Source organism: Aptenodytes patagonicus, chromosome 1 (genome assembly GCF_965638725.1).
Source record: "Aptenodytes patagonicus chromosome 1, bAptPat1.pri.cur, whole genome shotgun sequence".
In the NCBI taxonomy this organism is placed as follows: Eukaryota; Metazoa; Chordata; class Aves; order Sphenisciformes; family Spheniscidae; genus Aptenodytes; species Aptenodytes patagonicus.
In genome coordinates this window covers 17,422,114-17,440,765 of record NC_134949.1, presented here as the reverse complement: position 1 = coordinate 17,440,765, position 18,652 = coordinate 17,422,114, and the positions used below count along the sequence as shown (strand labels likewise).

The window sequence follows — 18,652 nt, the reverse complement described above, 5'->3', positions numbered from 1 at the left end:
AATCTTTCAACTGGACATGTCTTGTTTCCTCTTCCTCCTAATTTGGTCTTTACAAATTAGGTTTTATTTTTAAAAGTTGGAAAGGCTTGAACATATCATCAGGGAATAAATTGGTGGAGAGTTTAATCTGGTTATTCATTAATTTCCTCCAAAGACTTTTGCAACCATATCTTTAGTTTTGTTATTCAAAAGAGAAGTGAGCCTGAATAGTTCTGCTTGCTGTTTAGGTACAGTATACTCAACGTTTTACTGTATTTTAAAAATAAATCATGTATTTCTTTTATATACTGTTACCAGTAGACTTGCATAACATCAACAGCCCCTGAGCATTATATTGATTTTCATATGCTTTCCCTTTGGAAAACTGTATTCATCAAACTCATGTTAACATTATTAACCTTCTGACTATGTAATAAATATCTCAACTGTTCAATTTTTTAAATCATATTTTAAAAATTCCAACTTCAATGCTGATTTTACAAAGAAGACAATCACCTTCTGCCTCAGATATTACCAATTGTACTCAGTTCCCCAAATAAGTCATAGTTTGGGCTTTTTAAGTAAGACTTCTGAATAATTCCAAAACAAACACATCCAGCCTTAATTTAGCTCTAAACTATGCTTTGGTTTCTTTGGTTTTCTGGTCTTTTTTGGTTTTGCAACTGATCTTTAACCAAAACAGTTTTGCTTTTGTACACTTATTTCCCCAATAGCTCCCAGTGCACAAAAGATTATCACATTACCCCCTCTTACCTGGGACGTACATTAGCAATAGGTAACATGTTTAAACAACTAATGTGACTTAAAAATTAATTACCATTAGAAAAAAGCATCATGGAGTTTATGACCACAAATACTCAAAGCACTTTTTCTTCCCCACTTCAGAAAGAAGATGAAACAAGCTGCTGCCTTACAGTACAGAAAAGTAATGATTACTAAATGACTCATCTTTGGGTTTCCAAAATGTATTAATTGAGGACCTCTTAGTAGATAAGAAATCATGGTAAGAATTTACTTAAGTAATTCCTAAGGGAACTCCACACTTAGGAATTTATCTAGACTGGGAACCTCAGGAATACTAAACTAAAATCAACTTATGGGATGTAGTTGAAGCTCACAGAAAGCCCATGCTCTTACTTTAAAGTAAGAAAGTGACTGCAGTTAACTTTTGCATCATTCCAATTCTCTCAAATTCAGTGTCAGTCCTCTGATTCAGAACTTACCTTATCCTTATGCTTTAGCTTACTGTGTTTCAAAATCAATTCTGAGTTAGCCATAATTTTTTTTACTTTGTGTGTTTTAGAACAGGCATCCTAAACTTCAAGGGGAAAAAAAAAAAAGAAATGCTCTTTTCATTACCAAAATCTCAGACAATTTTGGAAACAGAACTAAAATAAATTGTACACTGCATGTTTAATTACAGTTACAGCAGGATATTTGAATATCCACCATTAAGAAGCCGCATCTGCATCTAGCATTAGAAGGAACTAAGCTGCAAATTTAGTAGAACTCATCAGCAAGAGAGACTTTTTCAGTCACTAGAAATCAGTCTCAATCTGAAGTAAATACTTCGCATTCCCTGCTGAACTATTCTATAAAAAGCAAAGTTATTTAAATCTACTCTCTGAAAAATTCAAGTGTTAAACTGTTGTGTGTATAACTCAGAATTTTAAACAGTTCTTAAATGCATGAAGATTTGCTGACAAAGTGTCTTTCACAGCCTCTGGAGAGTACACAGCTTCTTTTGCTTCTTTTTAATACAAACATCTTCACAAGTTCTTCTCCCAACCACAGACAGACAACAGCTAAAAATGCACAACCGTTTGCCATCACAAGTATCATAGCTGAAAAGATTGACATGAAAAATACTCCTATGAGGAATACATCGTATTTTTGCAGAAGAACCTTTTTTAAATATAGTGCAAACACCGAGATTAAAAAAAAATCCAGTTCTGTAACACCAAATCCAGCGAATCCCAGATTCCCGCAAGCTTGTCTCTGATGCCCAACTGAAATACTGTGTGCTGTTCCATGGTATTTCAGTCAACCTACTCCCAAGCTACTGCCGTTGCAAAATCCTCTGACCACCGGGCAAAGTTCAGAGAGCTCAGCCAGCCAAAAAACTCACACTACAAAAAAGTGATTAGCTTTTTAATTAGCTTGTCTCCCTGAGCTGACTTACAGGTCTGACATCAGGAGAGCCAATGCCACAAGATAACTGACCACAGCGGTTCAGATTTGTTCGTCTCAAAGCACTACAGAAAAATCAGCCAAAAAACCCGTAAGATCCTATCACAGCTTTTCCTCAGTACAGTGTTAATCCTTTCTTGTAGTTACTTCAATGTGAAGTCAAAATGAAGCCTTTTGTAGGATACCGATAGGCTTCATTTCCTCTACTGTGTGCCTATTTTCAAGAAAACTGTAAGAATGTACTTGTCTTTGAACCCTCCACCATTCCATCAAAATTCGTTGAAAGAGACCACTGTTATCACATAAGCCTTTCTTTCATAGAAAGCCAGGCTGAAAAATAAAGATATACAGCTGACATGATTTACTACCATTTCTCATTCCCCTCCTTTCAGTTTGACAAATTAATCTTGAAACTGAGCAAAAGACAGACCTTTCATTACAATTCAGCAACAAGACACAATGTTTTCAAGCATCACTGATGGATTACAACTCAACCAAAATTATTTGCAATGCTTGAAAAAACTATTACTACTAAATGCAAAGGAAGAAAAAAAAAATACAACTTACTGAAAGAAGCTTCCATGCAATTGGACGAACCCGTTTGGGAATGCCAGACCAACTCAATTTCCGTAATTCTTCTGTTAAGAGAGAAACATTTCATGAGAACTAAGGAAACTATTATCAATTAATATACACAGATATATTCAAATTAGCACAAAATTGTTTACAACAATGATCATGTCTTCTTATAAAGTCCAATTAAATCAGAATTATATGGCAATTCTAATCAATTAATAAAATACTGGATAATTACTATCCATAGGGATACCTATGATAATAGGTACTGAGTGTGATAAGGTAACTTTCTGGAGTATTTCTCAGCATTACTTTTTAGTATACATGCCTCATATTAACATGCAAGAGATACTCAGACTTATATGTATAATATGAGTATAATAAATATAATATGCTTACACGGATCCTAATTAAAAATGAATTTGCAGTTACAGAAACAGAATAATACTTTATGTCTGAATGCTGGAATTTAATCCCATGCCATATTCTCACTTTTCATGTTGTACTCCTTTCTCTTGAAAGCTGCTTGTCAGAGACCATACCCAGCTAAACCAATCTGTGGGACTTCACACATTTTTTGTGATAACTGTTTATCATGTGAAAAAAATTATAGAAAAATCATGGAAAATGTAAAGACAAAAGATGCTTAACAGTGTCCCTAAGAAACAATATTTTCATGAGACATCTACTTGTAGCTCCTTCTCTTCTAACTCTGAGCAGAAAATATGGGTTAAAACTACACAAGTTTAAATTATCAACCTGCTAAAGAATACAGAACAACAAAATTCTACATTTTACTTTGTATATACTTATGCCAGTTAATTGCATATATATTTGAATTAACTATGTATACTCCAGCAAATTTGGTCTCTATCATATGCATGTATTTTCCAAATTCTGTGCTTCAACAAAGACTTTTAAAACATTCTGTCTATCTACCCACCCCAAGAAAATGAAGCACAGAAGGAAGTAATTAGAATAAGAACTTTCTGAGTGGATACCACAACTGACTTTGGCCATTTATAGATGCATATTCTCTTTATTTTTTATTAAGACAAGGACTCCTGTTAGCAACATCTGTCTTCATCCTCCCACCCCCACCCTCCTTCTACTACTCTGAAAGAAATGTGCATCTATAATATCAAGAAACACAAATTATCATGTTAAGTGTGGTATCGCAAATTTTTTCTAGACACATTTAAAGCTATTTTTAACCAGGAATGAAAACATAGTCCACTGAAACGATGACAATATTTTAAAAATATATATATATTCCAAGAAAAAGGAATCTGATTTAAAAAGTGTACTGATGCTAAATAGTTAATGCAAAAAAAAAAATCTTAATTAACAATTAAAGTTTCTCAAAGAAGCATCAACTAAAGCAAACAAAAAGCTCTAGTAACCTGGAGTTTGCAGTATGGAGTTACCTGATCATTAAGATGCCCTATTTTTACTTTAGACACGTGCTAGCAAAAATGTTACTTACAAAATCCATTTTGTCTTAAAATGAGATGACAGCATTAATATGAAGTTAAATAAATCATGGCAAAAAAAACTCCAGCTGGATGAATTCATACTTCCATCTTTTTCTTACAGAAAATACAGAGAGAGAAAAATTGACAGGAGGCAGAAATGAAAGATTGTTATGGTCATAGGTAGATGAGTGGTTTCAGGGTGGTCACTTCAAACCAATCGTGACTATTCCAAACAGACACGGGCTTACCAACAATTGTTCAAGTAAGAAAAACTTCACAGTACTGGATACACACATTCAACAAGTTATGTTTTCCCTCTCACTTTGAGCAGCAGGCTCAGCCAAGACAACAGCAGCTGCATAGAAATCTCACTTAGAACAATGAGACTACATCACCAAAATCCAAGCAAAACAGTGACTAGGTGCTGCATTAGGATCAAAACACAGCAGAAACTCAGAAGAGCAGAGAAAAAGAACAGATATTAAGAAACAAGACGTTAAAAGCCCATCACATTGAAGTGAACGTGTCTATTACAAGTCTTGAATCCAGTCTAAAGAAAGAGGACGACTTTCTCATAACACCAATGAAACTGTCGTTAATCTATAAGCTTTAAAATACTATTGTATTTGTCAAAAATAAGTTTCATTAATGGAAGCTTTTCTTTTCTACAACATTTCAAACCCCTGAAGAAGTCAAAATACACTGATACAGGGGAAAAATTGAAAAAGTATGTTGTTGACTTAAAGACATGGTTTGTTCTGTAGTTTTGTTTTTAAATGAACTGATTTATATCTTTCCTATAGAAGAAGAAATACTACGACGTCAAGCTGACACACCTTGTTAAAGCAAGAGTATATAAATAAGTCAAGGTTATTTTCTATCAGTATGTTGTAAATGTTATTATTTTTTTATTGAATTTATATTTTGTGTTTGTTAGTGAATGAGTAAATATAAGAACATTTTGATTAATCTTTATGTTAACATCGTGTAGGGGTTGCTGCTGTGTTATTAATCTTCATGTTAGCGTTATGTAAGGGGTTGTTGTGTTAGTCACTGAACCATGTTAACCTTACCTTTAAGTCTTCAGAGCACGACCAGGCCACTTAGGCCTTATTGTATATGGGATGACTTATTTGACAACTTGACATGGTAGATGAATGAATATTGAGTTAACTTGACAGCAAAATTTATCTTAAGGTAACCTGAAGTGAACTGTCCTCATTATAATACTAAAGAACACACCCACAGGTCAAGAAGACCCTTGCCCAGGTGAAGACCCTGCCCCTGCGCAAGCGTAGTAACAGAAGAGAATGACACAGCAGATATTATAAGTGTATGTAAATCACTAACCAATCATTGTAATTGGGAGTGTACTACCTTGTAATTCTTGTGTATGAATATAACGGTGATCTAGCCTTAGGTGTGCTTGATTTGTGGAAATTCCACCTTGCACCCGGCGCTGCAATAAAGAATGCCTGCTTTCTAAAACTCCAAATTGAGTCTTAGAGAGTTCTTCATCTGCCGATTTACAGTAACAAGTACAGATTATATTTAGGCATGTATTACTGTGTAAGTGTACCAAAACAGCAGAATACCTAACCATTTAGGAAGATTATACTGAGCATGATCAAAGATAAATTCAGTCGCATACCTTGGGCAATCCAAAGACTAGAATACCAAATAATAAAGGAAAAAAGTATAAGAACACCAAATATTAACGGACTTATTTGATATCCAGCAAACAGCCTTGTATTTCCTTGTACTTGTAGCCTATCCATCATGTCTATGACAACAGTAAGATTAAATACACTACAGTTAATAACATAACTACACTCACTGTAACTGATTATCTTTTTTTCTTTCTTATTTACATTCCATCCCTATACAACATGCTGATCATTTACAACAAGCATTCTTTGCACAAAAATTGTAATTCCAGTTCTTCCCCTCCCTCTTTATTAATTGGCATAGGCAAATTATTGCTTGCTCTTTAATCTGGAAATAAAAAACATACACTATCAGACAGAAACAAATTTAAGCTCATTTTACCAGTCCCAACTCCAAAACAAAAAACACAAGGGAGCTTCGGTCAGGGAGATCCAAAGTGGCAGACTGAGGGCCATTTTAGGTTCAGAGAAGATCTAGATACAACAAGGCACTGAACTCTTTTTACTTCCCCTCCTTTAAGCACAGAGGTACGTCAAGAAGGAACACCTACTGAGGTACATACAAAATAGTAGTAACAATGACAAAGTTCACTCTTATACCAAGGTTCCTTGATAGTAGTATGACTACAAAACCAAAAGAAAACCTTCATCCCTTCTAACACTAATTTCCTAACCTCTACTTCCTACTTACAGATCACTCCTGAGTCCCATTTATCCATTTCACCCCTCTTGCCAGACTTCCTTTTTCCTTATTTTGCTCCTTTGTGGCCCTCATCCCTATAGATTTCAGCTGTATCTTTCCTCAAATCATCAACGGAAATTCCACACCTGTCTTCATTGCTGGCCAATAGAATTCACTGTACAGTTAAGAAAACCTTAAATTATTAACTAAAAAGTGGTACTATCTTTAAAACAGAACTGTAGCTTAAAAAAAAAAAAATTATTTAAAATATTTTCAAAGGAACCTGTTTTTTGTTCTTTATCTCAGAATAATTCCAGAGGTGGATGCTCTCTTGCTTTCTTACTTATACCAAACTATAACAATATATTTAACTACAACTTTTTGCATCACAGGTGTTTTAAAATTAACATGTAAGAATGTGCATTAGAAAGGGAAAAAAAAAAAAGCATGAAGTCCAAACATCTATTACCCTTCTATAATCTAAAGCCTGTAACAAAAACTGCCATCAGAAGAATAAAATTCTATTCAGTTTCACAAAGACAAGCTATTGTAAAGGATCAGTATATCACCAAACTACATTTAAATATACCAGAACCATTAAAGACAAAATATATGCTTTAACGCAATTATTCTTGATGTCATGTTACCTCCCTACAGCTTGCGCTATTTTCTATTCTTAACTTACAAACACCAGACTGCTGATAGGGCTTCTAAAAATGAAGTCTAGACAGCAAATTTTGCAGGCTTTTTTTCATATGGTCTTCATTATTTTTAGTTAACTTTGAACACAGTTGTCCTGCTATAACAACTTCTCACAAGAAAAAAGTTTTTGTTGAAAGAACGCTTATCTCTTACGTATCAAGTTAATTCTAACCCCAAGTTCATTCTAAATTAGTTTTGTAACTTAGGCAATTTTGCTGTCATGAACTATAGTCAGTTTACCCAATAAATTTTTAAAAAACTCCGAATTTGTTTGCATTTGTAAACATGATTATTCTTTTATTATATTCTCTTTTTAAAAGATTTGTCCCACTCTAGAAAAGTATTTTATCTTATGAAGCAAGTAGACATCATATGTAATGTTATAGTAGTTTTCTCATTCTGTAATATAAAATCCATGTGTTTTTAACCATCAGCTTGAAAGTTATTGAATAGAACTATTATTTCTATTACTTCTCTCTGTATTGTAAAAATAAAACAAGAATACTTTTTTGTCTCACTTGGCAACTTACTGTAGAAATATATTATTCTTCCACAGCTTTTTGAGATACGTATGAAGGGTATACAATATATAAAATCAGGAAAAGCAGTTGTAATATATTATAGTCTAAGCAAAATATAAGCAGCAGCAGCATATGCTTTCAAAAAACGTTAAGAAACTCACAGTACTTCTGCACACTAAATATGCATGGGTGGAGGAAGCACAAAAGCATGCTTATACACATATCTCCAAGGAATTATCCCAATAAATTCCTCCCTTATTCTTCATCTTAAGGAGTCAATAGGCACTGGAAGAATATAGGATGACCAAAAGATCAGTAACATTAGAAAAATATGATACTGCTAGAGTTCAGTGTGAACCTAAGTCTCAAAGAAGCAATGAAAGCAGAACTTGTACAGACTATAAACACTGATTAAGAGAGCAGGTGAAGTTTAAATTGAACTATATATCACAGGCTGGCACAACAAATATACTTCATCATGAGCTCGCTGTCACTGCAGACACAAGGGGTTCAATGGGAAAGAGATGTAATAAGCAACTGAAGTTCTCTGATATTAAATAAGTGACTCCTGAATTTCACTGATACTACGTAGGAAATGGCACCCAGGATTGTCCATTCACGATAAAAACTGAGGCTTGGGCACAGAGATGCATTAAGTGCAACAGCAGAGAGACTGGCTGCTGACACACTGAGGACAGAAAACAAAAAGCAGTTCTAAAGTCAAAGAGCTATGGGATGTCGTGAACAATGGAAAAAAGGCACTAATGGATTCTGAAGAAAACCCAAGAATATCTATGACACAACAGCTCGGCCATGACACACAGCAAGGCTGGGGTACAGAACACAGCTGGACAGGAACAGGCTTCATTAAGGAGAGTTTCAAAGAAGAACAGATGGACACTACTGAACTGAAAACCAAGAAATGGGATTTTTTTTTTTTTTTTTTTTTTTACATCAGGAAAAGATGAAAAACAGTCTGCTACTTCAAAACAGAACAGAAGTCTGAGTACATTACTATTTGGAATGGTCTTTTTGGCTCTCGGGGATTGGTTCTTTATAGTGACAGCTTTGATGGACTAGTTTTTTAGGATGGGGACAGGGGAGATGGTGAGCAGCAGAATGAAGGACACAGAAATTCCAGAACGTATAAGTTATTACGTTATCGTAGTATTAAGTGATCATCTTTAGAAGATCTTGATATTTGGCCTTAAATAGACATTTATCCAAGAAGTTCAAGCTAAAACAAAATCTTAGCACTCCAAAGAACAGAAACAGCCAGCTTCATAATAGAAGTCTGAGATCAAGAACAGTGTTGCAATTAAAAGGCAAATTTGTAAATTCATATGCTACAGTTTTAGGCCATAACAACTTTAGCAATTTTCCCAAAGCAAGCAGAAGATGGATCCATTAATCTGATTTACATGCAATTCCAATTTTCTAGTCTACAAAAGCAGACTAGATACAATTCTAATATTACAAGTTCTCAATGACAGTCAAAAGCAAGAACTACCACCCAGCCTAATAGTATTGGTAGTGAATGACCAGAGGCACCATAAATCAGACATTTCGATACCCATCTTGTTATGGAGCAGTGGCTCCACAGCAGGCCTTGAAGAGGCACTAAGCCAGTAATAACAGGATTCTTGATCGACCCAGCCAGGTGTCCCCTTGCCAGCCAAGGAAGCCCTCCTCCCCTAAGTCATCCTGGCAGCCGAAGTAGGTTTGACTTGTATTGTATGGTCTTAACAGGTTTAGTTTATTGTCAGACTCCAGCTGTGATGATCAAGAACAAGCTGCCCAACAGGTACCCCCGGACAGCACCTGGTTGCATACCTTACCCTTTTTCCCATTACTTGATCTTCTTTTTCCACCACCCTTCTACCTCCTTTTCTCTGCCCCAAATTAACAAGCCACTCCAATTACTTCTTCCCTTAGTGGTCCCAGTTTCACTACAACTATACCCAAATTTGGTATTTCTGAAATGATTACCTAGGCACTGTTGGTCTTGTAACGCTGCACCTTCCAAAGTGGCCCCAGTGCTCCCCTCCATGCAATGGCACTGTTTGGATATTTCTCACACGGTTCCCCCTTTGCTACTTATGAAATCCAGGCATCCCATAGGGTGCTATCTATAACTTCTGTCAGCTTCTCACACTGTTGTTTGTTATGTTCAGCAATTTCTCATGTTGCCTCCAGTAGTTCTCCACACCCTAGGGAGTTAGCTCAGCCTCCAAGCAGGGCAGTCAGCAGCTTAGATATTTGCCTGCAGCCCTAACACATCTGCAACAAGCTTCAATTCCACCCATGATTTGATGTCAAGTAAATCCCCAAGCTAGCAAGCACTACATCATAAGTAACAGTATCACTGGTTATATTCTTCCAAAAGCCTAAATGGCAGGGATCAGTCAGAACAAGTAAAGGCAAAGTAAGCATATAGATGAACAACACTGAAAAAATGGTATTTTGTATAATTTATGAACAACAACAAAAAAAAAGAATATCTGCCTTAACTAAACACATCTACAAATTATATAAGTATTTCTCCTCCACCCTAGAACATGACTATAAGCTCCAGTGTGGGACTAATAACAACGAAGGCCCCAAGTCTGCAAAAGCAAGTGATCTCCAACTATGCGTCATACTGCTCCACTAGTCCTTGTGCAGTATTTATGAACAAGTATGCTTTACCAGGTCTAATTGATTTGTGTCACTGGTAGTCTGGCTGAAAGGAAATAGATCTTATGCATTAGTTTATTACTTCCATACCATCCTGGTTTTGGCTGGGATAGAGTTAATTTTCTTCCTAGTAGCTGGTACAGTGCTGTGGTTTGGATTTAGTATGAGAACAATGTGATGTTTTAGTTGTTGCTAAGTAGTGCTTATACTAGTCAAGGCCTTTTCAGCTTCCCATGCCCTGCCAGCGAGAAGCTGGGAGGGGGCACAGCCAGGACAGCTGACCCAAACTGGCCAAAGGGATATTCCATACCATGTGACGTCATGCTCAGTACATAAACTGGGGGGAGTTGGCCGGGGGCAAAGATCACGGCTCGGGGACGGGCTGGGCATCGTTCAGCAGGTGGTGAGCAATTGCATTGTGCATCACTTATTTTGTATTTTTTTCTCTTCCTTTTCTGTCCTATTAAACTGTCTTTATCTCAACCCACGAATTTTACTCTCTTCCGCCCCTCCCCCCCCGCCCCCCCGATTCTCTCCCCCACCCCACTGGGGGGGGGGGGCGGGCGGGGTGAGCTAATGGCTGTGTGGTGTTGAGCTGCCTGCCGGGTTAAACGACAACAGTCCTTTCCAGTAAACCCGGTTGTCCCTTTCCTCCATCTGGCTGGAGGCAGGGCCCCCCGCTAGTCCTGCTCATAGTAGCGGCTGTACCAGCTACGAGGAAGAAAATTAACTCTATCCCAGCCGAAACCAGGACACTTACACAACCATTTTGCTACAGCTTCAAGTGTTAGCTACTGTTACACAAAAGTACACCATTTAGAAACAATGTAATAAGCATAGCATATGCAGAAAACAGAAAATAAGTTGCAACTCAGAAACTACTTTTATTACTTTCAAGTAACATCAACTGCTCATTCTCAACTCTATACCCCATTAACTCTAATCTTTCACCTTGTTTTTTTTTCTCCTCCCATAACTTGACCCAAATAGAAATCTATGCACAAACATGGGTGCCAACCTCGAAAAACAACCAATGTAAAGGGGGGGGGGGGGGGGGGGGGGGAAGGAAGCATGAAACAAGACAAGGTGCAACTCTACTGTCAGAACCAGAAATGTGGAGCATCCGGTTATATTGGTGACAAATCATCCAGGACAAATATTCCACTTACTCTTAAGTAACACATTTAAGGCCCAAGATAGGAATTATGCAAACAAATTGGAATATAGCTTATTCTAGTACAACTTTCTATCCTGTGATGCAGCTGAGCTTTCCTTCTACATTCAGGATCAAGCAAAGACAGTTTTGACAAAGAGAATTTAAATTATGGCACTATTTCAAATGAAACCTCCACTTCTAGGCTAAATATAAACAACCACTTGTAGGACTCACTGAACTAAGGAGTCATTCTTTGAAAATTAAAGAGAAAGGAGGAACAATGTTTTATTTCGGCAAGTTTCAAGAGAAATCAGCTATCATTTCTGACACTATTCTGCAACGAACATACATTTCCTTTAATTAAGGATAGCTTAGGCTGTCATGTAATTCCATACAATAATGTACATATCCTATGGGACTGGGTTTCAAAGGACTGCTCTTTCTGGAAGAAAATCTCAGCACTGGACATGGAAATAAAAATGTACACCAAGGACAAAACATCTTTGTTTTACAACATAACACTTATTTGAAACAGATCCTCTGACTAATTCTCCATAACATAGGATTTGGGAGTGAATACCTCCCTAAATTCTTGAATGCTGAACACAAATTAAATAATTATTTATGTTCCTCTGCCAGAGCCTTATCCTCTCTGGGTGCTCTTTTTATACTTGGATTGTCTGCTGGGCCTACAGAATCTTTGGCAACGCTCCTTCACCCAATATATTTGATAAAAGCATTTAACACTAGGTTTTTATACCTTTTGCAAGTTGTTTCTCAAACTCTCTTTTAGAAGTGCTTCCATGCATTTAGCCTGACAGGATTTATATTCTGTTCTACCCTCCTTATTTGACACAGAACTTTATCTTTTGGATTGTATTTAATAACCTCCTCTACTCTGTTTTCATGTCATACAGGATCCTTCCGAACTTTCTCAAGGCTTTTGTTTCTGTTTTTGCTTTCATAAGTGGTACGGTAATTGCTTTCAGTATGGAAACTGTTAGACAGACAGATGATTGCACATCAGAGAGTTAAGTCAATTCCATCACAACCCATTAGCCCTGTGTATGTGATAATTCCATTTCTGCACCAACACTGACTGCTGTCCTATATCACAGTCCTCCAAAATTCCATGATCTCCGACTACTCCAAAAATCATATAAAATTCTGGTCCTAACTTTTCACTACAGTGAGCTCAACTAGCATTTTGCAAGTGGCTAACAGCACACATTACAACTGAAAGAAGCTATGCAAGAATACTTATCGGGTGTAGTAGCAAGCTTTCATGATTATCACCCCAAAAGCATACAGTCTGTCCCTTGCACATCACTATTGTTAAAGCATCAATTCACATTATGCTTTCCTCTGATGGTTCAACACCAAAACAAGAAGAAAGAAAACCAAGAATCCTGCCCTTCCCAAAAACAATTATAAAAGCAGGAAAAAAGTCGCTCCTAGAAGACTTAGTCTAACACTACTGTAGCATAAAATAAAAACACTTCTGGTGAAAAGAGAGGCAAGAACAAATTGAAACATATACATAGAATACCATTTTAGATACACGTAAAAGATTGTCAGTGAAGCTGTTCTAATAATACTGTCAAACTACATGAATTACATGTACATTTTATTTGAAATACATGCACAACTTTTACAGCAAGTGTATCTACTACTGTTTTTAAGATGTGCTTTATTCTTATAAATGACCCAGCAGATCACTTTGTAAAATCAAATAATAACACGTAATTTAAATACTTGCATTCAAGTTCTCAGGTTACCTTGAGACACATGAATCTTAATCAAAAAAAAAAAAAAAAAAAGAGCTGAGGGGGGTGAAATCATTCTGACATTTTTATCTCAAAATTAAAATACTAAGTTCTAGTCTGTAAGTTGCCACAGTATTACTTTTTTTTAATCCAATTTTCATTAGCTTTCCTTTTGAACACCTGGTTCTTCCCTTTTCCTCCCATGTTTCCTACTGAATGGTTAACTTTCCCACAGAGAAGTGCTAAGTTCGTTCATATTCTACAGTACCTTGTAATAGAAAACCCATTTAAGGCTGAATTGTCTCCATATAACACATGATAAAAAGACTTTTTTTAAAAAGAAGTTCCATACTGGGCCAATATGTAATACAAAGCATGCTCAAGGGAGCAAATAGCTAGACGTGAATTCGTTGAGAACACAAAAGAGCTACAAAAACATATGAAATGCCTGACAGAGGTCAGAAGCTTGACTTAAGAGCAAATAAATCCACAAAGTTGTCACACAAAGAAAAACTATTTGATTACACCTCTAAAAACAGCATCTTTCCAAGAAACAGAAGCAAATGAGACACTTGACAAAACATTGTTAGAAAACAGGTATGATATGCTGCTCTTATAAACAGCCTCGACATGATAAAAATCAGGACAAGATGTCAGCTCACACAACATCCGATACGGAATCCTTCCTGGCATCCAAGAAAGGAATGCCTTTTGTTTGTCTGTGCATGCACAAGTGTCCGGCCTTGAAAGCTGTCACCAGCCCCCCATGGCTCCTGAAAGCGACAGAAGCTCCAAACTTGGAACACATCTTACATCTTCAGACTGGTTAGTTCTCTCCTACGTCCACAGATGCTACATCTTCACAAAGAGGAGGCAGGGAAATAGAGAGAGGGTGGAAAAAGAAGCACAACTTTTCTAACTTCTGTCAGCTTTCTATGAAGAGATAACAGATTCCCCTTAATCTGTCCACCAGCAAAAGGTTTCCTTTCCTTCCTTTCCTGAAATTTTTTTGCCTTTTCCCCCCTTACATGTATGACTATTCCAATGGATTCACAAAACAAAAGGATGAACGTCAACTAATGGAAAGAGATGCCAAAAATAACTTGCTAAGATGAAGCAGGTAAATCAAAAGACAGAAAGTCTGATAATGCAGCTGGAGCTGTATGCATACCAAAATACTCTAGCTGTTTGACTCTTATTGTTAGCCCTGGAAGCTTGAGTTCTTTATTTCATTTCAGTCTAAAGGTTAGCATAACATCCAAAAGAAGGGACAAGCCTTCTCTGATCAATTTCCAACAAGTGAAAGTATAACTAGGGCCTTTCTCTCATCATTAACACCTAAGCACTTTTATTCCAGGTCATCTTTAGTAAGGAAGATCAGTAGAATATAAAAGAACCATCAAAAAAATTGTCTATACAACATCAAATGCAGAAAAAGCATCCAATGGTCAAAATGAAGAGTCTAGGTGCAGGTTACATTTAATTTCTGAAACATTTTTACTCGTCTAGTAAAAGCGGTCTTCACTGGCAAGTGCTCGAGCTTCACTGCCCAAGCCACAGAAGGCAAAGGCGGGGACTGGGAGAATGAAGAGCCGCCCACCGTGGGAGAACATCAGGTTCGAGACCATCTAAGGCACCTGAGGGTGCACAAGTCCATGGCACCCGATAACATCCATCCACGGGTCCTGAAGGAACTGGTGGATGAAGTTGCTAAGCCACTATCTATCGTATTTGAGAAGTTGTGGCAGTCCGGTGAAGTTCCAACTGACTGGAAAAGGGGAAACATAACCCCCATTTTTAAAAAGGGAAAAAAGGAAGACCCGGGGAACTACAGACCAGTCAGTCTCACCTCTGTGCCTGGGAAGATCATGGAACAGATCCTCCTGGAAGCTACGCTAAGGCACATGGAGGACAGGGAGGTGATTGGAAACAGCCAGCATGGCTTCACCAAGGGCGAGTCCTGCCTGACCCACCTAGTGGCCTTCTATGATGGAGTGACTACATCAGTGGACATGGGAAGGGCTACAGATGTCATCTATCTGGACCTCTGTAAGGCCTTTGACATGGTCTCCCACAACATCCTTCTCTCTAAACTGGACAGGTATGGATTTGATGGGTGGACTGTTCGGTGGATGAGGAATTGGTTGGATGGTCACATCCAGAGGGTAGTGATCAATGGCTCAATGTCCAGATGGAGACTGGTGATGAGTGGCGTCCCGCAGGGGTCCGTGTTGGGACCGGTACTGTTTAATATCTTCATCAATGACATAGACAGTGGGATCGAGTGCACCCTCAGCAAGTTTGCAGATGACACCAAGCTGAGTGGTGCGGTCAACACGCCAGAGGGACAGGATGCCATCCAGAGGGACCTGGACAAGCTGGAGAAGTGGACCTGTGTGAACCTCGTGAGGTTCAACAAGGCTAAGTGCAAGGTCCTGCACCTGGGTCAGGGCAGTCCCCCCGTATCAATACAGGCTGGGGGATGAAGGGATTGAGAGCAGCCCTGCCGAGAAGGACTTGGGGGCACGGGTGGATGAAAAGCTCGACATGAGACAGCAATGTGCGCTCGCAGCCCAGAAGGCCAATCGCATCCTGGGCTGCATCAAAAGAAGCGTGGCCAGCAGGTCGAGGGAGGGGATTCTGCCCCTCTACTCCGCTCTGGGGAGACCCCACCTGGAGTACTGCGTCCAGCTCTGGAGCCCTCAGCATAAGAAAGACACGGACCTGTTGGAGCGGGTCCAGAAGAGGGCCACAAAGATGATCAGGGGGATGGAACACCTCTCCTATGAAGAAAGGCTGAGAGAGTTGGGGTTGTTCAGCCTAGAGGAGAGAAGGCTTTGGGGACACCTTCTTGCAGTCTATCAGTAGGCTGAAGGGGGCTTATAAAAAAGATGGCGGCAAACTTTTTAGCAGGGCCTGTTGCAACAGGACAAGGGGGAATGGCTTTAAACTAAAGGGGGGTAGGTTTAGACTAGATCTAAGAAAGAAATTTTTGACACTGAGGGTGGTGAAACACTGGAACAGGTTGCCCAGAGATGTGGTGGATGCCTCATCCTTGGAAACATTCAAGGTCAGGTTGGACGGGGCTCTGAGCAACCTGATTTAGTTGAAAACGTCCCTGCCCACAGCAGGGAGGTTGGACTAGATGACCTTTAGAGGTCCCTTCCAACCCAAACTATTCTATGATTCTATGATTTTATGATCTATTATTGTTCATAATTAAGGCAAAGGATGAATACAAAATCCAATTTACTTGATATTACTTCTTTGAGGGGAACATTCCTAGAGCATCTATCCAAATGCAACTATAATTGGGGAAAATAGAAGAATTTTTATTAACTACTGATTTCCTCTACATTGATTTCTATAATTGTTTACACAGAAGTAGGAATGCCTAATATTTTACACCAAAAGAAGGCTGAATTTTAGTTTTTCTTCCAAAGAAATGCTCATCTGAACCTCACAGCTTTGTTATCCCCTGTTTTCATTCACAACAGTGTCTTGGCCACGCTGGTACCCCTTCACAATAGTTCTGAAGAAAAGACTTATATTATTAAAGTGCTGGGGGCTATTTTTTTATTTGGGGGTTTTGGTTTTGTTTTGCGGTTTGTTTGGTTTTGGGTTTTTTTATTATTCACAGTATTTCTATACCCATGATGCCATGGACATGCCTTTTTTCCCAAATTAGCCCTTGGCTATTAGAGTGTTCTCGATTTTGTTTTTAATAAAGCCAAACAGGAAAGAATGAAATTATGGGTAAATAAAGAACAAATCTAAAGCTACCACCTTTCTGCTGTGTAGGGTACAAATAGACTCCAACCACACAGTAAGTTTATTGATTTTTATTGTATAGAATGTAGCAGTATAGAAGGACAGGTGTAAAGGTTTCAAATTTGGAAATTGCTGTCTTGTAAAAACCTATTTGACTATATATGTCTATCCTATAGTTTGCAACACTTTAAATCAAGGCATTGGAAGAAATCGATCCTCAACCAAGACTTTGAGAGTACCAAGGAAACGTACTTGCACTTATATTTGAAACTTGTCCTCTATTTAATATCTAATTAACCATTAAACTATGTCATTGGTTGAAATGTTACATTCTCCCTAGTCAAAGCATAATTTCAATTTATTGTCATTATACTAACTCTTTCTCCTTGTAAATTTCCCAAGGAATTAGATGTCCTAGTTATGAGCTGGAGAACATGCTCCCCAGCACAGGATTTCTACAAAGGAGTTTTAATGCCACCTACAAATCAGACACACATTTTTAATCAAGATAGTACTGCAAAAATATCCTTGCTTCAATATAATTAACATTTTCTTAACATTCCAGAACAATTATTTTGAAAATGAGCAGTTGTAAAACATTCTTATCACAGACATGATCACTTGCTAAAAATGCGAGCACAGAATTAAGTTTAACCTACTGATTCAGAGCTGAAGTTAGCCAGATCCAAGAGCAGCATTTGTAAAACCTTGTCTATAAACCCTGTCCCAGATTGAAAGGATACTTTCTGAAGCAACGCTTTGAACCCCAATTGCTACTCTGTCTTCCAGTTGTCTTTTTTTTTTTTTTTTTACATAATTCTGTGACCAATAAGTATCAAAATATTTATAAATCCCCATAGATTTTAGACCAAAAATATCTCCATTTGATAGCACTAGCCAACTGTCACTTCTGCTTAGGAGACAGCATTTATTTTTTGCAGAAACATTGTTGGGTTAGCATATCTTACTATGAAGGGATAATGTGGTATGTAAATGCTTCAAATTGTTACAATTCACTTAATTTTGGAAAAATTTGGTTTATCTGGTTTATTACAATACATTCAGTTATATGTTTCTTCTCTCTGCAGAAGTTTAAAGCAATTATTCTAAAAGAAATCTTAGGACAGTATCCTTTTACTGCAGTAGATTTAAAGATTCTTCATATTTCATAAATATTTCATGGGGCATTCTACAAAGAAAACATGCCATTAATTTACCAGCTTTCTAACCCCACAAGCTATTACTAGAGCTATTACCCATTACACCTAAAATACACGAGGGGAAACAACCAAGTCTGCAAGTATTTTTCTTGGAACTACAAGCTCATCATTCTATCAGTTACAAATAAATAAAAAGTAAGTCAAGAAATATTAAAGGAGTTCAAAATCTCTCTGTATGCATTATTCATTTTTGATACAGCTGTTATTTCACTGAGATTACTGTAAACGGCTACATGAAGTGATGGCCCGC

General features: G+C 37.6%; 1 protein-coding gene across 1 annotated transcript in view; it reads right to left on the bottom strand.

The window, feature by feature from the left end:
• The window catches only part of TBC1D22A (TBC1 domain family member 22A), a 192,158-nt gene that overhangs the window by 153,776 nt on the left and 19,730 nt on the right, over window positions 1-18,652 (bottom strand). The window contains exon 5 of the mRNA XM_076329068.1: window positions 2,758-2,828. Coding sequence (XP_076185183.1) covers window positions 2,758-2,828 — 71 coding nt within the window. The remainder of the gene's footprint in view (window positions 1-2,757; window positions 2,829-18,652) is intronic.